Raw genomic sequence first — 21,328 nt, 5'->3', positions numbered from 1 at the left:
AGCTGTTCCAAGAGATTCTAGGCAACACGTAAGTGAGTTCCATTTATTAATTCATTCCACAAATATTTATTAAGCACCCACTACATGTCATGGACTAGTCTAGAGGCTGGAGATAGAGTAGGGAACAAAAAAGACCTCCCCAAATCACCAACTTGGGAAATACTTACTCGAGAACCTCCAAAGCACTATAGGCCTGTATCTTCCAGAAATAAAGGTATAAATGTAGCTTTCTTTTTGCGAAGACCACAGCAGCCAGGCTCTTGTCCCAGATCTTCCGTCACTTGGCAATATGGTCTTGGGAAAGAAAGACACTTAATTCTCAAACCTTCTGGAGGTGTATGGTCTTTGTCCCTCCAATCTCATAGACCCTTCGGTCTATAAGTCTAGATAAATGTTTTTAATGAAATAGGCCCCTTGAAATTCACTGGAAATTTCATTTTTTAATGAAAATCCCTCAGAAAATTTAGCCATCATAACATATTATATGGAGAGTAGAATACCAAAAACAAAAAACGAAACGAAACAAAACAAAACCCAAAAAACAAACAGAAAAACCCCACACAAATAAAAAAGAAAAACAAAAAACCCCTCCAGAGGTTGGATGAGCTGCACCTGGGCAGCTCTTCAGGGAGACTCAAGCCTGGGAGACAGGAGACTCTAAAAAGTGCAACAGGGAAATGGCAATGGTTTTCTACTTATGTCCCCAGGTCTGGAAGCAGACGGAAGTGACACAGATGTCGTCACGTTGATTGGGATACTGGGGGAGTTGGTCACTTTCCCCTTAAATATCGAAAAATCACAGCACGTTGTCAACATCGTTTGGAACTCTGAGACATCTGTTGCGTTCATAATGCCAGGAGATACAGGAGCAGCCCCCAAGGTTACTGTGACCCACCAAAATTATAATGACCGAATAAATGTCTCCTGCCAGAACTACAACCTGGAGATCAGTCATCTGAGGATGGAAGATTCCGGCACCTACAAAGCCGACATAAATACAAAGACCGTTGAAGGGACGGTCACCACCACCAGGCGCTTCAACCTTCAGGTCTTCCGTAAGTAGTGCGAGGATAAAGGGCTTGCTTTGTTTTGCGAATTTGCTATCTATAGAACGCCTTTATGTCTTTATTGACGTCCCTAATTCTTTCTGCACCTGTACATCCATACATAAATACACCAATACTAAGGCAGAGCTTGTGATTTTGCTTGTTTTTAGGTGTGTAATCTTCAATCAGCAGGTTGTTCCATGCGTCTGGTTTTTCTTTTCTATAAAATGTGAATAATCAATCATGCGATGCACTTCCCTTGGTCACTGAGAGGATCAAGTGAGATAGTGTATGGAAAGCACTCCTTTTAAAAAAAAAACTTTTTATTTTAAAATAAGTGTAGTTGCATAGAGAGGTGTAAAGAGCCAGGCAGGGAGAGGCGCCTGGGTGGCTCAGTCGGTTAAGTGTCTGCCTTGGGCTCAGGTCAGGATCCTGGAGTCCCGGAATGGAGCCCCATGTCGGGCTCCTTGCTCCTTGCAATCTGCTTCTCCCTCTCTCTCTCCCTCTCACCCTGCTCATGCTCTCTCTCTGTCTCTCTCTCTCATACATAAATAAGATCTTTAAAAAAAAGAAGAGGTTCTGTGTGCACGTTCTCCGGTCCCCCCAGTGGTGACATCTTGTGTAACTATAGGACAATATCAAAGCCAGGAAGTCGGCACAGGCATCCCTAGGAAGCTGATTCAGATGTCAGCAGTTGTGCGGGCTCTCCTCTATGTGTAAGTGCACGTGGAGCTTGCAGAGTTTACTCACCTGTGGGCCCTCGTGTGTCACAACCGCGATCAAGGTCCTGAACCACCCCACTGCAGCAAGAGTCCCTCGGCCGCTCAGAGTCACCGGCTCCCTCCCCGGCTCCTGGACGACCTTACTCCGTTCTTCCCACCCATCGTTACGTTATTTCACATGTCACATACAGGGACTCATGCAGTATGCATATGCTTTTGAGACTGGCTCTTCTCACGCAGCATAATTTGAGAGTCATCCTAATTATTGCAAGTATCTGTAGTTTTTATCTTTTGATGGCTGGATAGTATTCCATGGTGTAGACGGACCAGTCCGTTTAACCATTCACTGACGAGGGGATATTTTAGTTAGTTCCAGCTTGGGGGTATTACAAATAAAGCTGCTATGCACATTCACGTACAAGTTTCTGCACGCAATGACTTTTTGCTTCTCCAGGATAAATGCCCAAGAAGGAAAACACACGGTAAATTCATTTTTTCTTTTATTTGTTTAAAAAATTTTATTGTGATAAAAATATATGTAACACAACATTAAACACTTTAACCATTTTTTAAAAGATTTATTTATTTATTTTAGAGAGAGAGAGTGCATGTGAGCAGGGGGAGGGGCAGAAAGAGAGGAAGAGAGAGAGAGAGAGAGAGAGAAGCAGACTTCCTGCTGAGCACAGAGCTCCAACTTGGGGCTCCACCCTAGGACTCCAACATCATGACCCAAGCTGAAATCAAGAGTGGGATGCTTCACCAACTGAGCCACCCAGATGCCCCTGTTTTCATCTCTTTATATGTTCAGTTTTACCCACTCAATCTCTGGGAGGTATGACACCATTTGCAGGTAGAGCAGACCACCGGAAAGTCTCAGAGAAGGCCAGATTGCCTACCTAACACAATCTGTACCTTTGAGGGAGTTAGTGGAGAAGATAATGAGACGGGAACTGACACTTATTGAACTCTGTGTGTCTGCCATTCTACCACCTAATTTTAAAAAATAGGTAGAGATCACATACATTTAGGCAACACGTGCACAGAGTCAAAGACAATACATAGTGCATTGCAACTCTCCCTTCTCACAGACAGTCCCTGTTGCTGGCTCGTTTTGTCTTTCCCATAGATAATTAATATGTCTAGACAGAGGATGGGCAGATGGACGGAGACGGGTATTAGAGTGTTCTTTAAACACAATAGCTCATTTAGTCCTCACAACAAACAACCCCAGCAGGAGAAAATTCTACCTGTGTTGTAAGGGACGGAGCTAAACCTCAGTGAGGCTGCGCGCATCCCCTTTCTGGAGAGCAGCAGAGCTTGGTCAGACCCAGGTCTCCAGTGGCTTCCCCACTTTCAGCCACAGCCCTGACCTTCTCTGTCCAGCAGCCTGATGCAGGTAACATCTCTGTTCCTGCTGGGAAGAATGAGATGGGATCCTGTCTTTACCACTATCCCCCATCTCGACACTCAGCAAAAGAGTTTCTCTAAAAATAAGTAAATATCAAGGAGAGACTTGAATATTCCTGCAAATCCAGTTTCTAAAGAAAAGCACACACACAAACACACACACACACAGACACACACACACACAGACACACACACACACACACACACACACACACACTTTGGCTGATTTTTTGCTATAGACGTCTGTATTGATCACTGTTGTAGCACATCAAGGTCACTCCAAACTTCTTTGGGAGTTTTTTCACAAGTCACCACTAATTCTGGTCTGGAGTAGATCCCTCTAAGAGACTCACAGGACCAGGGTTTCTGGTGCGGTTGGAATGAAAAACATTTATAGATTCTTCCTTACCATATTCTACTTCCTTGCGAGCACAGACAACTTTAAAAATACTACATGAACCAGAAAGCCACATGCCCCCTCCTTCTGAACCCTCCCCATGTGGCTAGGATAGAAGGAACAAAGCCCGGCACAGCAGCCTGGCCAAGAATTAACTAAATTTACCAACTCGGAACGTGGGCACTTTCTTATCTGCCGGTAAAGGGAGAACTTCCCTTTCCTTCTGCCGGCCCCAGATAGCTCTTACTCAACCTAAATATAATTGCTCTTCCGTAACCCCTTACCAGCCTACCACTTGGACAGTTAACCTTTTGATTGCTTTCGTAAAAACATCTTTTAAAATGAACTTTTGAAGGGATTTTAACTTTTTACTGTGGCACTTTAGAACAACACAAAACAAGTCCATGAAAACACACCAGAAAACACAGCCAAAACATTTTTTGTAGAGACTTTCATGCAGCGGTGCACTGGTTCTTGATGGCACGTGTGACCCAAAGGGCGTGTGGCACATGATTTCATAAATGGTAGTAAATATACACCGGTCTCTATTGTGTATATACGTTTTCATTGAGTTTTGCTGAACGTTTATCCTTCCCAGCCTTCAGGTGTTGATGAAGAAGCCAACGGGCATACTGGCTGATAGTTTTGTGAAATGGGCTAATAAGGAAAAATTAACCCAACAAAACAGTATTTCAGACCTTTGCTTGCACATCGGTGCAAGAGACTTCTTTGCTGAATCAGATAACTGTTTTCAAACACTGAAAGAATATTTCCTAGTTTCTTTGGCGCTGTTCACAATGTAATGGCTGCAGACAGGAGGCACATTGAAGTTTAATTGACTTTAACCATCTTTAATGTTCTTCATGTTTCTTCATTTTTAATGTTTCTTTTTGTTTTCTTCAGTCTAGAGTGACAATCTGTAGACCAGTCAACCCAGCCCAAGTCTGAGCATTTGCCAATTTCTTTTATTTGAGGGGAGGGGTAAAGGCGGACAGAGGGAGAAAGAGGGGATCCCAAGCAAGCCCCATGCCCAGTGCGGAGCCCCACACGAGGCTTGATCTCATGACCCTGAGATCAGGAACTGAGCCAAAATCAAGAGTTGGACGCTTCACTGACAGAACTACCCAAGCACCCCCTGATTTGTCCATTTCTGTGGTGTAAAGACTCCCACTGTGTTTTAAAGCTTGCAGAACTGGGAAGACTTTGTATATCATTACAAAAGACAGATCTGATAGATGTAAATAACTTTTAGAGCGCAGGTAACAGCAAATCGGCCAAAAAAATAGAAAGCGGTGAATTTTGAGTAGGTACTAGCTTTTTTAAAATGTGATTTATTTTATTGTAAGTTGTTATCATTTCATTTTTCATGATGGCTGCACTTAACAACCCTCTTGAAAGAATTTCTGAGAACCCAACAGCTGGCTCTCCTGAGACAGGTTAGCTCCCGCTCACCCCGGACGCCTGTGTCTCCCTGTCCTAGGTCGGCTTGGGAAGCCACAAATCACACAGAGTTTAATGACGTCTATGAACAGCACCTGCAATGTCACCTTGACGTGCTCCGTGGAGAAAGAAGAAGAGAACGTCACATACAGTTGGAGTCCTCTGGGGGAGAAGGGGAATGTAATTCGAATCTCCCGGACCCCCGACAGCCAGGAGCTGACTTACACGTGCACAGCCCAGAACCCCGTCAGCAACAGCTCGGACTCCATATCTGCCCAGCAGCTCTGTGCAGGTGACCGGCTCCGTCCATCTCCCCTGCGGTCTCCAAGACCCACTCGGAAGAGCGGCCTAACCTGGGCCTTGTTTCCCCGGGGGGGGGGTGTCCCTCCCTTAGGCCTGGCCTGGTCCCCAGGGGCATCTCCTCCCAGGAGGGCCTGGAGAAGAGGCTAGAGCTTTCTGAGCTAGGCCGGGTGTCTGCGGTGTTCCGAGGCAGCCCCTGCTCGGCTCTCTGACTGTTTCGAATGCCGACTTTGAATACCAGAAAGTCCAGTCTCCCTTGGAGCTGTGGCACTCCCCTGCCGGGCACCCCTTTTGACAGTGTCCCTGAGTGTGGCCAAGTCTCACTGTCTCTTCTGTTTCCAGACACGGCAACAGGCCTCCGTTCTCGCCACACCGGGCTGCTGAGCGGGCTGGCCGGGCTCTTTCTGTCTATACTCATCGTGCCTTTGGTGCTTTTGTTCTTTTTGCGCAAACGAGGAGAAGGTAGGATTTCTCCAGAAGGTAAAAGGTGGAAATACACCTTCCTTCTTCCCGGGACTGGAGTCATCTATCCAAGGTGGGGTAGAGAGGTCCCTTGTTCCGGGCAATCTGCCTTCCTCCAATCCACACGCCCTCACCCTCGCTGGAGTGCTGACCCCTGGATGCCGGTGCTCTGAGTGGGCTCCTGCTGTCATCAGTATCTGGTGGGCCCAGAACCTGGGTGTGAGTTCACTACTGCCATGGAGGAGCTGTGCTGCACTGGACGTGTGTCTTTCCTTCTCTGGCTCAGTGCTCTCATGTGTAAAATGGGACTCGAACTATAGGGTATCCTGAGTCACTTCCAATTCCACCATATTTTGACTCTGGAGAGTCCCTGACGGACGTGTACTACTAACTTTTCATTCCATGGACGTCACTAGATCCCTCTGGATCCCTCTGGATCCTTCTGTAATTGTGCTATTTGCAATGCAGAAAACCTGATCTTGGGCCCCCCCCCAGGATCATTAGACCCTCCTATTCCTCCCACCCCCACGATCTCCCCAAATCTTCCTTTCCCCCCAGTCACAGTAACAAGCCTGGGAGTAGAGAGCTCCACCTCTGTTTCCATGTTCCTGACTCTCCTTTGGGTCTGACTCCTCAGGTTCCTTCTTGAAGCCCTTCGGTAAGAACTCTGGTAAGTTCTCAGCCACGAGTTTCCACAGACGACAGCCGGGAGCGATGAGTTCACGGCAGATGGGTTCTGTTTCTCAGCTTCTGTTTTGTAGGCGGTCTGGGCCGAAGGTCCCAGCTTGACCGTTTATTAGCTATGAGTGATCTGTCACCACAAGCCTTGGTTTTGTCGGTGGTAAAACAGACATACATACTTATTAACAGGATTAAATGGAATTACCCACATTAAGTACTTGGCCTGGAGCCTGGTGCATAGTAAGAACTCAGTAAATATCAGCACGGTGCGTACAACTGACCATTCAGCCTTGGCACGGAAGGAGGCTTTCCGGGGCAGAGGATTTAACTCAAACGGGAGTGATGGGGAGAAGTCCCGCAACCTGACTCAGGCCATAGGTATCTTCAGGGTTCCTCCAAGAGACATCTGTCTCCAAATCCATCACGGTCTCTTGGGAAGGAAGAAGTGCTACTTTTTTCATCTACCAATTAGATGACAGAGAGCACCCGGGCTGACTCTCTTGGCAAGTCGGAGGTAGGGTCTGGGACAGGACTTACCACTCAGCTCACTGCTGTTTGTGGGTATGTTGGTGCCCTGAAACAGCTCTTTTTGACTTTGCCCTAAAATGTTGCATGTTAGGAGCAGGAAGAGGAGCACACTGGGACGGATGCCTTTACCAGCCCAGGAATTCCTTTTTTTTTTTTTAAGATTTTATCTATTTATTTGACACAGAGAGAGAGATAGCAGAGAGGGAGTACAAGCAGGGGGAGTGGGAGAGGGAGAAGCAGACTTCCTGCTGAGCAGAGAGCCCGCTGCGGGGCTCGATCCTGGGACACCTGGGATCATGACCTGAGTCGAAGGCAGATGCTTAACCCACTGAGCCACCCAGCTGCCTCAGCCCGGGAATTCTTTTTTTTTTTTTTTTTTTTAACATATAATGTAGTATTTGCCCCAAGGGTACAGGTCTGTGAATCATCAGGCTTACACATTTCACAGCACTCACCATAGCACATACCCTCCCCAATGTCCTTAACCCAACCACCCTATCCCCAACCCCCCACCCCCAGCAAGCCTCAGTTTGTTTCCTGAGATTAAGAGTCTCTTATGGTTTGTCTCCCCCCCAGTCCCATCTTGTTTCATTTTTTCCTTCCCTACCCCCTAAGACCCCCTGCTCTGCTCTCAAATTCCTCATATCAGAGAGATCATATGATAATTGTCTTTCTCTGATTGACTTATTTTGCTTAGCATAATACCATCTAGTTCCTTCCACGGTGTTGCAAATGGCAAGATTTCGGGTTTTTTGATGACTGCCTAGTATTATGATATATATATGTGTGTGTGTGTGTGTGTGTGTGTGTGTGTGTGTGTATACACACATATATATATATATCTATCTCACATCTTCTTTGTCCATTCTTCTGTTGGTGGACAGACATCCAGGTTCTTTCCATAGTTCGGCTATTCTCAGCCCAGGAATTCCCAAGAGTAGGGACTTGTCTCTGTGGTCTTTGCCTCCCATGGAGCCTGGTGCGCCGAGGAAGCCTCTCGTCCACGTCTTACCATGTGGCTCAATCGAGCAGACAACGAATGTCTGTAGAGTATCTTCTCTGTGCTTCTCCCTGGAGATAGTGACAGGAAGGTACAGGGCAAAGGAATCCAACACAGTGTGTAACTAGAGAGAATCAACCTCACGGAAAACCAAGACCCTCACATGAGAAGACAATGAGCCCAGGCGAGGCAGTCAGCGCCGTGTGCCGGAGACGCCATGCGAGACCCTGCGGGGAGGGGCTGCCTCTGACTGCCCGCCGGGGCCCGGAGAACCTTGTCAGCCTCATGTGGATTCTGGAGTAGAGCCCTGGGTGAGCCAGGCCTGAGCTGGTGCCTCCCACACGGAGTGAAATCCCGACAAGAGGGAGAGGCCATCCCAGGACCCGAGCATCCTTTTAGGGCTTCGTTTCTTTACCTTAAAAAGAGAACCTCAGGGGCGCCTGGATGGCTCCGTGGGTTAAGCCTCTGCCTTCAGCTCAGGTCATGATCTCAGGGTCCTGGGATCAAGCCCCGCATCGGGCTCTCTGCTCACAGGGAGCCTGCTTCCCCCTACCCCTCTGCCTGCCTCTGCCTACTTGTGATCTCTCTCTCTCTCTGTCAAGTAAATAAATAAATTATTTTTTAAAAAAAGAGAGAGAACCTCAGAAGAAGTCATCTCTAAAACCCATCCGCCTCTCACACGCTGTGTTTCTATGTTTCTTTGTGACGCAGATGCCGCCTCGAAGAAAACAATATACACCTACGTCATGGTGACCAGAGCTGCCCCCCCAGCAGAGGGCAGAATCTACGATGAAATCCCCCCGTCCAAGGTGAGCTGATGCCACTCACGGGTCCTCCCACCACCCCTAGGGGAAGGCAGTCGGGGGCAGCAGGCCAGGGATCTAGAGGGTCCAACCAAGCATCGTCATGTCAGGGAAATGATGCCGTGGGTCCCCCTGTGGGGACAGGAACATGGCCAGTCGTCACCGCACGGCAACCTCCAGGGGTGGAGGCCGTCAGCTTCCACACGGGGGTCTGGCTCTGGGTGACGTGAGAGGCCTGGCCAGGAGTGGGGTGCCCACCACGAGGGACGAACGGCAAGGGAGCTGTTTAGGTGTGAGGTGAGGGCTGCTCGGTGACCACCAACATGCGAACAGGAGGCTAAGGGGCCTCTAAGAGCACAGAACTGAGAGAGATTCCCCTCCTTTTTTAAGATTTAGTTTATTTGAGAGAGAGCACCAACAGGGTGGAGGGGCAGAGGGAGAAGCTCCCCACTGAGCAGAGAGCCCGATGTGGGCTCGATCCCAGGACCCTGAGATCATGACCTGACGCTTAATGACTGAGCCACCCAGGCGCCCCAAGAGAGGTCCCCTTGAACTTCCTGGTCTGGCGGCAACAGCCCCTCCTCCCACCTGCCCTTCACCTGCCCGTCCCGCCCTCACCTCCACCCTCAACCCACCTTCTAAGGCACCACTTTTCTCTGTGCTCCCAGACCCTGGCCTGCTCCCCGAAGTCCACAGGAGTGGAAGGGCAACGGAGGTCCGCCTGGTCCAGCCAGCACTGAGCTTGTGCTGATGGGCGACTAGGTGCCCAGAGCCAAAATCTTCAGTGGGCAAGACCCAGTATGAACCACGCAAACCCCTCCTCTTGGCTCTTGAGGGTTTTACCCAACTGCTACCCACTCCTCCCGCCCCACACCCTGCCCTGACCCTCTGGAGGCTGGATGGAACCAGAGCGGAGGCGGGCTGGGGGGAGTGGGAGCAGGGGGGCAGCAGGCCAGGCAGAGGCGGGAAGGGGGCCTCATGAGGTTTTGCCTGGGCCCCTCACTGAGGGGAAGACGGGTGTTTTACAGGAGCTCCCTGCCAAGGAGGACCCAGTGAACAGGGTTTACGCCACATTGCAGATGGATAAGGTAAATCCTTTTGATTTTTTTAGCCCGGCCTGTCCGTTCCAGCCATTCTGCTGTGCCCTGTCCATCCAACCGGGGCCAGCCGGCTCGCTTGGTGCTTCTCTCTGTCCCTCTCAGGACTAACTGCTGAGGGCCTTGGCCCACAGTGTTCCACCCCTGCACAGAACCCAGCTCCAGCCATCCAAAACCTGGCTCACTTGGGGTGTCGAGCCCGCCTCTAAGCGCAGGAGCCCCCGGGCCTCTGAACCGCAGGGTTCCAACTCTAGCCTCTCAAGCAGCGGGGGCCCTGCGCGCTCACAGAATAAAATTAGACAACAGGTGCCCCCCTCTGGACAGACACAGGCCCACACCAGGTGCCCAGCCCGGGGAAGTAGAACACGGGCTGAAGTTCAGTTCCCACTTCCTCCGTCAGCTGACTTGCACAGTGTGCAACCTGCACCACAATTTGAAATGGAGCAGCGACACGCACAGTGCCCTGTGCCTCAATGTCCTGCTCTGGACTATGCATAGAGGGCAGGTGAGACTTTCCGTTTGGGGCGTCGCTCACTGTCTGTGAGGATCGTCATTTCTGCTGCAGCCAGAAGGACAGCTTTGGGGTGTCTTGGGGAATCGAATGTTTTGTCAGTGTTCCTGTGTAATAGCTGAGCAAAATCATCGTGAAAGATACACAGGAACCCGGGGGGTCTGGGGGGAGGGAAAGTCAGAGAACAAATGAAGAGCGGGCGGGGACATTAGGAAATGGGTGGGGAATGAGAATTGAGCGCTGGTTCGGTAGAGGGCATCTGCGAGCTGCAGAAGCAGGAGGCTTGCGCGAGAACTCGAGGACTCGTGCTCGGGCGGTTGGGGGGTGTGGGGCTAAGCCAATGTTCTGGAGCACAAGACGAAGGGCCTTCGCTCCCTCAGTGCTCAGGAGAGGGAAGGAGAGAGAAGGAGACAGAGGGACAACGGAGGGACAAAGGACAGGTGAAGGGGAAGGAAGAAGGGAGGGGCAGGGTCGCAAGTGTGAGCTGGGATCTGAAGGTCGGGGAAGGACACAGGAGGAGACATTGGCAAGGACTCGACTGGAGGGATTCACCAGGGTGGCCCAGGTTGCGGCATCTCCAAGCGCATCCTCTGGACAAGGTGGAGAGCAACTATTGATTGCTCGCTAGGTGATTTGAGAAGAATTTTTTTCCCGTCCTGTCGGGTCCACTTTACTTGGGAGTGGGGTGTGGGGAGGGCTCTAGGTCTGTCCGCATAACTAGAGCACAGGACACAGGTGGAGGCAGCTCCTCAGTATGTGGGGTGCACTTGTGGGGGTTCAAAAAGAGCTGAGGCCCAGCTAAGAGCAAGGAAGACAGGTAGATTGAGCCTGGTGTTGCCCAAGCCTGTCATCAAATCAATGCAAATACCCCCATTCTTTCCGGCTGCCTTTTTCCTGGGTTCCACTGCTGATTACCCAAGCGCTTGCAAGTGGGTGACCCGAGCATCTCCCCGGGGCCGTCTGTCTGTCCTGGTACCGCTCGGGGCCGGGCTTTCCATGCAACATCTCTCAGTTAACCTGCCGCTCCAACTCCCTCTTGTGCACAGATGGGGAAAACCAGCACTCAGGACGGCAAACCTCCTGGGATTTCAGCCTATGAGAATGAGGTCTAGGCTCCCGTGCAGCCTTCTCCCTGTGGACACTGAGCTTCAGCCCCCATTGATAGCCCAGCAGATGCCCCGGACCCAGACTTTCTCTGCGCATGTCTTACATGGAGACTGAAGCCATCACACCCCGATATGTGACTTTTTGCAACTTGAGGTGATGACCCTGCCCAGCAACCCCCTATGTAAGAAGGACTGATACTTCGCACACCTGTGCTAGGTGGTGGCACACCACCTGAGATGCTCTTATCACAGTCGGTGTCTGCGAGGAGCCCTGACGCAGAGCCTCCAAATTCTACACAGCACCAGCGACAAATGAGACAAAAGCACCCTTTCCCTGAGGCAGATGCGGCCCCTCCCAAGCACATGGCTTGATGAGTAGAGTGTGGGCTGCATTTCAGCCTCTCTGTGCCCCTTTGCCCAGGAACTTTTGTGCAGGGGACAGCTGGCTGGACCGGCCCACCCGTGCATGATGGGGTTGCATGGGAAGCCATTGGTGGTGTGGCTCTCAGCTGTGCAGACACACTCTCCAAATGGAGCGTTGGAAAAGGCTCTTTCCGTAGGGACTAGACAGCTGCGGCATTTTTCTTCAGGCTCTACTTCAAAAGCCTCATAAGATTTTTCTTTCTGGCCAAGCGTTCAACTTGACTGGGCCATGCATGGGATGCCCAGATACTTGGTTAAACATGATTCTGGGGGGGGGGCAGCTATGAGGTCATTTTTGGATGAGATTAACATTCAGATTGGTAGACTGAGTACAGCAAATTAACCCTCACTCCGGTACGGGTGCCTGTCACAGATCCATCAAGAGCCTGAAGAGAAGAAGACAGAGTAAGGGAGAATTCACTCCCTCTGCCTGACCATCTTAGAGCTGGGATATCAGTCCTCCTGCCTTAGGACTTGGACTTGGACTGAAACTTATACCGTCAGCTCCCCTGGTTCTCAGGCCTTTGGACTTGGGCTGGAGAACTACACCATCAGCTGCCCAGCCGTAGACCTTGGGATTCTCAGTCTTCATAAGCACACAAGCCGGCTCCCTGTTACGTCTGTTTCCTGTTGGTTCCATTTCTCTGCAGAACCAGCCCGATATCTCTCCCAAGCAGCCTCAGCAAGGAGAAGAGACTGTCCCCAGTACCCCATTCACCACAAGGGCTTGACCAGCTCTATTTCTGATGCTTTAAGAGAGCTGAGTACAACCCAGCCATCGAAACAAGAGCCCTTGAAAGAAGCGAGTCATTCTTCAGAGGGGACTTGGCGATGATGGTGTAGATGATGAAACCGGCTCCCCGCCCCCGCTCCCAAGGCTCAGTCCAGAGAACCATGGACTTCACGCTCTGGTTAGATGTCCACGCGCCTCCCACCAGCGCTGAGGAGGAATCGCCCGCGGCTGAGCAGAACTTTCAAGTGATCATATGAAGAACTGTTTCCCGTATGTGTGAGCACCCACGGCCAGCTAAATCCCAAATCCCCATCAACGATCCCAGGCTGGGCAGCAGAAATGAGCTGCATGTGGGCAGAAGGGAGGTGTTAGTCCCAGTGAATGAGTCCATAGCACCGTCTAGCCCTGACCACCATTAGCACTGTGTTGGGGGCTGCAAGACCCCCAAAGTATCCGATGAGCATAATGTCTGCTCTGGTCTAGCTGCTCTGTGCGAGGCAAGCATGGGCACTAGTGTTAAATGCTGAATTACATGTTTCGGGGAGTGGCAGGAGCTAGCAAAATCAGGGAAGGCTTCCTGAAGGAGGTGGGGCCTGGAGGGTTGGAGGTGGGTTGAAACTGGGATCTGGAGGAAGAGTAGGATTTGGCCGAGAATGAAGGAGACGGGTGGCATCCCGCTGAGGAAAGCCCAAGAAAGAAGCGGAGGCTGGATCTGTGTGATGTGTTCTGGGCACTGCCCCAGATGCACTGAGCACATCCACCGTCCCTTGTCTATGACGGCAGAGCGCCTCTGCTTCAGTGTGTGCCCCGTCCCCGGCCCTTTGCATACACATCCGTGCTCAGCTCTAATGTCACCTCCTCTGTGAAGCTCTCCCTGGCGTCACGGGTCAAATTAATTACGGCTTTTTTGCCCTCCTTTCCCCCCCTTTGTCCTTATATCATTGCAACTCACTTCCTTCTGCCTCACAGTATAGACGCTATTTGCGTCCCTCCACACTGTGCATACTGAAGGGCAAGGTCCGTGACTTCAAAACCATCGAGACTGACCCTGAACGATGAGAGTTTTGTTCCCCTGGGCACCCACCACCAGCCGACGTCGTGCCCTGCACCAGGCTTGTGAGCAATAAATTCTTTGAATAGAATGGAACATGACCAGCCAGCTCAAACAGGAGGTCTCTGTTTCAAGCGCTGATAGACAGAAGCACAGCGGAACCCAGTTACGGCCTTCAGTGTCAGAACGCAGACGTGGGCGTAAGGACACTTTGGAGGGAAAAGACTTTCGGAGCTAGACCAGCGGAGACACCACCCGAAGCAATGAACCAGGTGTGAGCGAAAGGCAGTCACCCGGGGAGGAACATAGGGAAGAAGTAAAGAGACACATCCTAAGGATGGAGGAGCTCCAAAGGGACCCTGAACAGGCTGGGTTTCCCCTTAAATAAAAGCGCGTCTCCTCACCTTTGTGTGAGCTGAGGGACCACTCCCGAACGTGGCCCTTCTCTAGCCTGCCCCTACTCCTCCCTGGTGCGCTCACCCGGTCAAATTGCTAGTCTCCTACAGCCCCGGTGGCAAGTGGGGAGAAGGAACAGAACCAGAAGCACGTGTTCCTTGGGTCTTGCAGGACAAACCTGGAAGGGAGCCAGTGCCCAGGAATTCTTCATGTGGCCTTTGGGCCTTGGGACCACCGAGCTCCCATCTCTCACTTTCTTCCTTCCCTAGTCTTCTGATTTATGAAGATGTGAGCTACTCACCCCATCCCCGAAGGGCTTGGTTCTCAGATTCTCCTTCTGCAAAATGGGTGTGATCTTACATACCACACCAAGACGGGCCAGTTTTTCCGAAGGTTCATGGAAATTGAAACCTCGGGGGCTGGGCCCTCTAGTGGCAAGCGCCGGTAAGGCAGCTCAAGCCCGGCACCTGCGGGTCCACATGGGCTTTCCGCAGAGAACGGAGAACGGGAGGATCCGTGCAGCAAACGCCTCTCAGAAAAAGAAAGTGAAGCTGATTTAAAATGTGATGCTTTTTAAAAAAACTATAGAACGCTCTAAACTGCACAGCCCACAAGAGAGGAGCTTGTCTGGGCCACTCTGGAAACCGGACAAAGGAAGGAAGTAGCCTGATTGGTCTGGTGGGTTTTTATTTTATTTTTCTTTTTTTAAAGATCTTATTTATTTGAGAGGGAGAGAGAGAGAAAGAAGGCACAAGCAGGGGTTTGGGGTTGGGGTGGGGGTGTGTGGGAGAAACAGACTCTCCACTGAGCAGGGAGACTACGTGGGGCTCGATCCCAGGACCCTTAGATTATGACCTGAGCTGAAGGCAGGCACTTAACCCACTGAGCCACCCAGGCGCCCCTAAGGCATTTCTTAGGTTCCACCTGGAGAAAAGAAATGGCTAGGTCATATTGCCTTCCAGATCCATTACTTTTCTTCTACTTGACTTTTCCCTGAATTTTCTGGATTTGAGTAATTTTCTCAAGAACCATTAGCGATAGTCTCTATTGGCTATAAAATGAAGTCTGGAGGAGGAGACAGAAGACAGAAGGGTACTGAGTGATCCCAAAGGCAGGCTCTGATGCTGGAGTGCCTGGGTCTGAATCCTGGTTTCTTAGTTCTGTGACCTTGGGCAAGTTAGGCTCACCTCTCTCTGTCCCAGTGTTCCCACCTGTAAAATGGGGACCATAATAGCTCCTACTGTGTGGGGTTGATGTAGGGATTAAGTGAGGCAGCACTGTAAGAGTATGCCTGCAAGCTGATCTCACAGGCTTGACACCTTCATCAAATGCTAAACCTGTACCAGGTTCATGCAGAACAAATACATCAGATATTGTGCTCAATTAGTGTTGTGTGCCGAACTTTTAACTCTCGGTCCTCCTACACCAATGCTTGTTCTTCCTGTCATTTCCCTTACCGTCCCACCCTCCCCTGAACCGGCTCCGGAGACAGAGAGAGAGGAGGGGCTGGTCTTAATAATAAGAATAATGCAAATGGAGAGCTCCAGAGGGCGTTGAGCCGGGAAGAGTTAATTTAGGGCTTCCTTTGTGTACCAACTGCTATACTGGAAGCTTTTTACAACTCACAACAACCCTGTAAAGTAGAAATTAATTCTTCCAGCTTACGTTAAGACTGAGGGAATAAATACCTTAGCAAACTCAGACAGCTGGGGAAGACAGAACTTGAACTCCAGACCTCTTGTCACCAAGAGCCACACACTTGTACCTGATCATGCACTTGAGCCTTCCTATGCGTGGCTCTGGCCTCCCAACACCTGGCACTTTGCTTGACACTTCACAGATGGACCACAAGCATTTGCTGAATGAATCTGTACATGTAATAATACTTTAGAGACACCAAGGGCAGCTCCAAGTAGATGTATTCGTATATTAATTCCGTTGTTTTCTGGATAACGACTCAACTCTTCTATTGGAAACATCCATGAAAGAATCTTGAGTAGAGCTCACCGTCTGCATTTTGGGCAGAGCTGGTTTCAAGCAAACAAGGGAGCCAGGTCATCCGCGCTGCTGGTGAGTTGTTATAAGATGAGAGAAAAACAGGGCAAATTAATATCAGAAGAACAGAAACAAAAGAAGAGTAAGAATTTATGAGTTGTGCAACACTATTTAAAGGTTTAGAAACAACTGTGTACCTTTACGTTCTGATGACCCACCACACTCAAAATAGCTAACATTTATTAGTGCTTATTATGTGCCATTTCCCACCCAAAGGTTTTACGTGTACTAACTCATTTAAAGCCCGCGAGAAACATTAAAATTCACCTACTCCCAAAGTAGATGCAATCCTCCTTCACTTTACAAATGAAGAAACTGAGCCACAGAAAGGCTCAGCAACTAGTCCAAGTTAATATGGAAGCCAGGATTCCACTGCTGGCCCCCCAAGTCTGGGGGCTGGGAGCGGAACCACTGTTCGCACTGCTTCTACAGCCCACAGCTTCCCAAGGCAGAAAATTTTGCTCTTGACTCCAGACCCCCCACACCTAAGCAGTCATTGGGTCTTGTCAAGTCCAACTCAACCATGTCCCCTCAACCTGCCCAACCTCCCTTCTGATGCCACCCTCCCGGGTCATTTCTTTATCACACGTGACCCAGGCTATTCTCACATAAAGAGCAATCTTTCCAAAATGCCGACCTTATCACTTTGTTTTTCTACTGAAAAATTTTTCCGTGGGACCAGACTCTGAGCCATTTGACCCATCAGACTGTCCAGGCCTTTCTCCTTTTTCCCCCCTCAGCTCCAGTCACACAGAAGTACATGGGAGTGAGAACCCACCAACTCCTTTCCCGTTCCATGCCTTTGCCATGCTGTGTCCTCTGCCTGGAAAGCCTTCTCTCCTTTCCATTCCTCGGTATTTTATACTCAACTGAACATAAGAATCGAATCCAGAAAGTGATGGAAGGGTTTGAGGAGTGAGACAGGGAGGATGAGTGACTAACCAAGTCTAGGAAGGTGTTAGCACTCTTGGGGGAATTTGCCTTTGGAAACTAGTGCTGCCCGTTGCAGGATGCCAGGAGTCCGTATTCCAACCAAAGCCACAAGAATGTGAGAGCCCAGGATGCCTCACCACTGTGGTTGCCACCACTGGAGCCAGAGCCCACAAATACCCCAGCGCCAAGGCTTCTGGAATGACTGCTGGAACTGCATTGCTAGACCAAGAACCCCGGAGTTGCTTTCATTTCCCACCATTGTTGCTACTGCTGGGGACATTAACAGAAGCCAAGATGAAAAGAACATTTCTCCCTTCTTCCCACTTTCCAGTGTTTCACCAGTACCACCCATTGATAAAAGTACAGAATAATATCCCTCATGAATGCTGATGCAAAAATCCTCAACAAAATACCAGCAAACCAAATTCAGCAGCACATTGAAATGACTATATATCATGACCAATTTGGATTTACTCCTGGGAGGCAAAGATGGTTCAACATTAAAAAAAAAAAAAAAGAATGCAATAGAACAGATTAATAGAATGAAGGGTGAAAAAAAAAAACCCATATGATCAACTCAACTGATGCAAAAAAAAAAAAAATTGACCAAATTCAATACCCTTGTCATGATTAAAAACAGTGAACAGAATAGGAATACAAGGAAATTTCTTCCACATAATAAAAGCCATGTATTAGTTTGCCAAAGGCTGTCCATAACAAGGTATAACAGGCTGGGTGGTTTAAATAAGAGAATGGTATTTTCTCACAATCCTGGAGGCTAGAAGTCTGCAATTAAGATGTCAGCAAGGTCAATTTATTGTGAGGCCTCGCTCTCTGGCTTGTAGGTGGCTTTCTCTCCCCTGTGTCTTCACACGGTCTCTCTGTGCATGTCTGTGTTCTAATCTCTTCTTCCTATAAAGACATCAAGCTTACTGAATTAGGGCCCACCCATATGACCTTATTTTAACTTAGTTACCTCTTTAAATATCTTATCTCCAAATACAGTCACAGCCTGAGATACTGGGGGTTAGGACTTCAACATATAGATTTTGGAAAGGCACATTTCAACCTATAACATTCTGCCTTCTGCATCCCCCAAATCCATGTCCTTTTAACAAGCAAAATGTGTTTACTCTATCCCAATAGCCCCAAAGTCTTAACCTATTCCAATATCAATTCTCAACCTAAAATCTCATTTAAATATCATCTAAATCAGGTATGTGGGAATCTCAAGGTATAATTTATCCTGAGGGAAAATTCAACTCCAGCCGTGAATCTGTAAAACTGGACAAGCTATATGCTTCCCCAATATAATGGTGAGACAAGCAAAGGATAGACATGCCCACTCCAAAGGGAGAAAGAGAAAAAAGGAGTCACATTTTTTGTTCTGTTTTTTTTTAATTTCCATACATAAGCAAAATCACATGGAATTTGTCTTTCTCTAACTTATTTCATTTAGCATAACGCCCTCAAGGACCAATGATGTTGCTATGATTTCCCTTACATGTGGAATCTAAAACACAACAAACAAACAATCAAATTATGATGATAACAAACTTTTAAATTATGACAATAACAACCAAAAAACCCCCAACCTCATGGATATAGATAACAAATTAGTGGTGGTTGGGGTTGGGGTGGGGGCATGAGGAGAATGTGAAGTGGGAGAAGCTCAAAAGATGAAAACTTCCAGTTATAAAATAAAGAAGTCATGGGGATGTACTTATGGAAACTATAGTTAATAATACTGTATTGCATATTTGAAAGTTGCTAAGAATAAATCTTAAAAGTTCTCAACACAAGAAAAAAAATTGTAGCTGTGTATGGTGACCAATAATAACTAGACTTGTTGTAGCAATTATTTCCCATTATATACAAGTATGGAATCATTATGTTGTATAACTGAAGCTAATATAATTATATGTCAATTACACCTCAATAAAAAAAAGAAAAGGGCTCACAGGTCCCAAGCAAGTCTAAAACCTAGCAGGGCAGATTTTATTATATTTTAAGACATGGGAGTAATCTTCTTTGGCTCTATGCTCTGTTCTTTGGTCCCCCTGGGTGGCCCTGCCTTCTGGGACAACCAGGTTCATCCTCTCCACCTTCACCAATAGTCCCACCCCTCTGTAACTGAAAGCATTCCTGACCCCTGAGCTGTGCCCTAGGGCCCATAGTGGCAGTATCAGCCCTGCCTTTTTTCTCTTTTCTGGAAGGATAACACACATTTGTCACTGGATAACTTCATTGGTCTGTCCTGTAGAATTCCAGAAATCCCGTGGCCGTTGTGCATCTAGTCCTGTCTCTGTATCCTTCAGTCCAAGCTGACAGCATTTCTGCTAGTACAAAGTCCCCAAAAGCCTTGCCAGCCTCCCATGCAATTCACAGAGGTCTATGCCATTCAGAGAAGAGAGTCCTCCCCAGGTCATTCCTGGATAACTCCATGTCTATTCTTGGCTTCCACTGAAATGACTAATTGTATCCATAAGTCACACACCTGTAATTCAGCCCCATAATAGGCCATATATGAAAAAGTCACAGCTAATATTATACTCAAAGGTAAAAGATTAAAATCTTTCGCCCTAAGGTAAGGAAGAAGTCAAGGATGTTGGTTTTTACCATTTCTATTCAACATAGTATTTGAAGTTCTAGCCAGAGCAATTAGGCAAGAAAAAGAAATAAAAGGCATCCAAACTGGAAAAGAAGAAGTGAAATGATCTCTGTTCGTAGATGACATGATCTTATATATAGAAAACCCTAAAGATTACACACACACACACACACACACACACACACACACAACCCAGTAGAGGGCACCTGGGTGGCTCAGTGGGTTAAAGCGTCTGCCTTCAACTCAGATCATGATCCCAGGGTTCTGGAATCGAGCCCTGCTGAGCAGAGAGTCTGCTTCCGCCTGCCCTGCCTACCTCTCTGCCTACTTGTGATCTCTGTCTGTCAAATAAATAAATAAAATCTTAATAAAAAACTACTAGGGGTGCCTGGGTGGCTCAGTGAGTTAAGCCTCTGCCTTCAGCTCAGGTCATGGTCTCAGGGTCCTGGGATCGAGCCCCATGTCGGCTCTCTGCTCAGCAGGGAGCCTGCTTCCCCTTCTCCCTCTGCCTGCCTCTCTGCCTACTTGTGATCTCTCTCTCTGTCAAATAAAGAAATCAAAATCTTAAAAAAAAAAAAACTATTAGAGCTAATAAATGAGTTAAGCAAAATAGCAATATACAAAATGAACACACAAAACAGAGTTGTTTTCATACACTAACAATGAACCATACAAACAGAATTGTGAAAACAATTCCATTTACAATAACATTAAAAAGAATTAAATACTTAGGAATAAAATTAACCAGGAGGCAAAAAATCTTAAACACAGAAAATTATAAAACATTACTGAATGAAATTATAGAGAACTCCTACAACTCAATAGCAACCACAATAAAACCCAAACAAACAAATTTTAGAAGGGGCAAAGGACTTGAATAGGTATTTCTCCAAAGAAGATAAACAAATGACCCATAAGCACATGAAAAGATGCTCAACATCACTAATCATTAAAGAAACGCAAATCAAAACCACCAATGAGATGCTACTTAACATCGATGAGGATGACTATTATCAAAAAAACAAGGGGCGCCTGGGTGGCTCAGTGGGTTAAAGCCTCTGCCTTCGGCTCAGGTCATGATCCCAGGGTTCTGGGATCGAGCCCCGCATTGGGCTCTCTGCTCAGCAGGGAGCCTGCTTCCCTTCCTCTCTCTGCCTGCTACTTGTGATCTCTCTCTCTGTGTCAAATAAATAAATAAAATCTTTAAAAAAAAATGACAAATGTTGTTATCAAATTTTTTGTTGTCAAAAAAAAAAAAAAAACAAATGACAGATGTACAGAAACTGGAATGTTCACCCATTGCTGGTACAAATGTAAAATGGTGCAGTCACAGTGGGGAATCGTTTAGTGGGTCCTCAAAAAGCTAACCACAGAATTTCATATGACCCAGCAATTCCAATCCTAGGTCTCTATCCAAGGGAATCAAAAGCAGGGCCTCAAACAGATACATGTGCTCCAATGCTCACTGTAAAATTATTCACAATATGCAAAAAGTGGAAACCCTCCAGAGTCCACATATAGATGAATAAAGAAAATGTGTTATATAAAATTATATAAATATATAATATATATAAAATTATAAATTATATAATTATATTATATATAATATAAATATATAATACATAT

General features: G+C 47.9%; 1 protein-coding gene across 1 annotated transcript in view; it reads left to right on the top strand.

Moving 5' to 3' along the window:
- CD84 (CD84 molecule) overlaps nucleotides 1–20,901 on the top strand; it is a gene marked incomplete at its 5' end in the record, with an annotated part of 33,576 nt that extends 12,675 nt beyond the window's left edge. The window contains 8 exons of the mRNA XM_080823837.1: nucleotides 708–1,055; nucleotides 5,053–5,304; nucleotides 5,655–5,774; nucleotides 6,412–6,444; nucleotides 8,695–8,792; nucleotides 9,815–9,874; nucleotides 11,441–12,926; nucleotides 13,626–20,901. Coding sequence (XP_080679963.1) covers nucleotides 708–1,055; nucleotides 5,053–5,304; nucleotides 5,655–5,774; nucleotides 6,412–6,444; nucleotides 8,695–8,792; nucleotides 9,815–9,874; nucleotides 11,441–11,506 — 977 coding nt within the window. The 3' untranslated portion in view covers nucleotides 11,507–12,926; nucleotides 13,626–20,901. The remainder of the gene's footprint in view (nucleotides 1–707; nucleotides 1,056–5,052; nucleotides 5,305–5,654; nucleotides 5,775–6,411; nucleotides 6,445–8,694; nucleotides 8,793–9,814; nucleotides 9,875–11,440; nucleotides 12,927–13,625) is intronic.
- Nucleotides 20,902–21,328: the final 427 nt, after the last annotated feature.

Source organism: Martes martes (genome assembly GCF_963455335.1).
Source record: "Martes martes genome assembly, chromosome: 15".
Lineage (NCBI taxonomy): Eukaryota > Metazoa > Chordata > Mammalia > Carnivora > Mustelidae > Martes > Martes martes.
The sequence above is the reverse complement of the archived record's forward strand: the minus strand, read 5'-3'. Positions and strand labels throughout refer to the sequence as shown.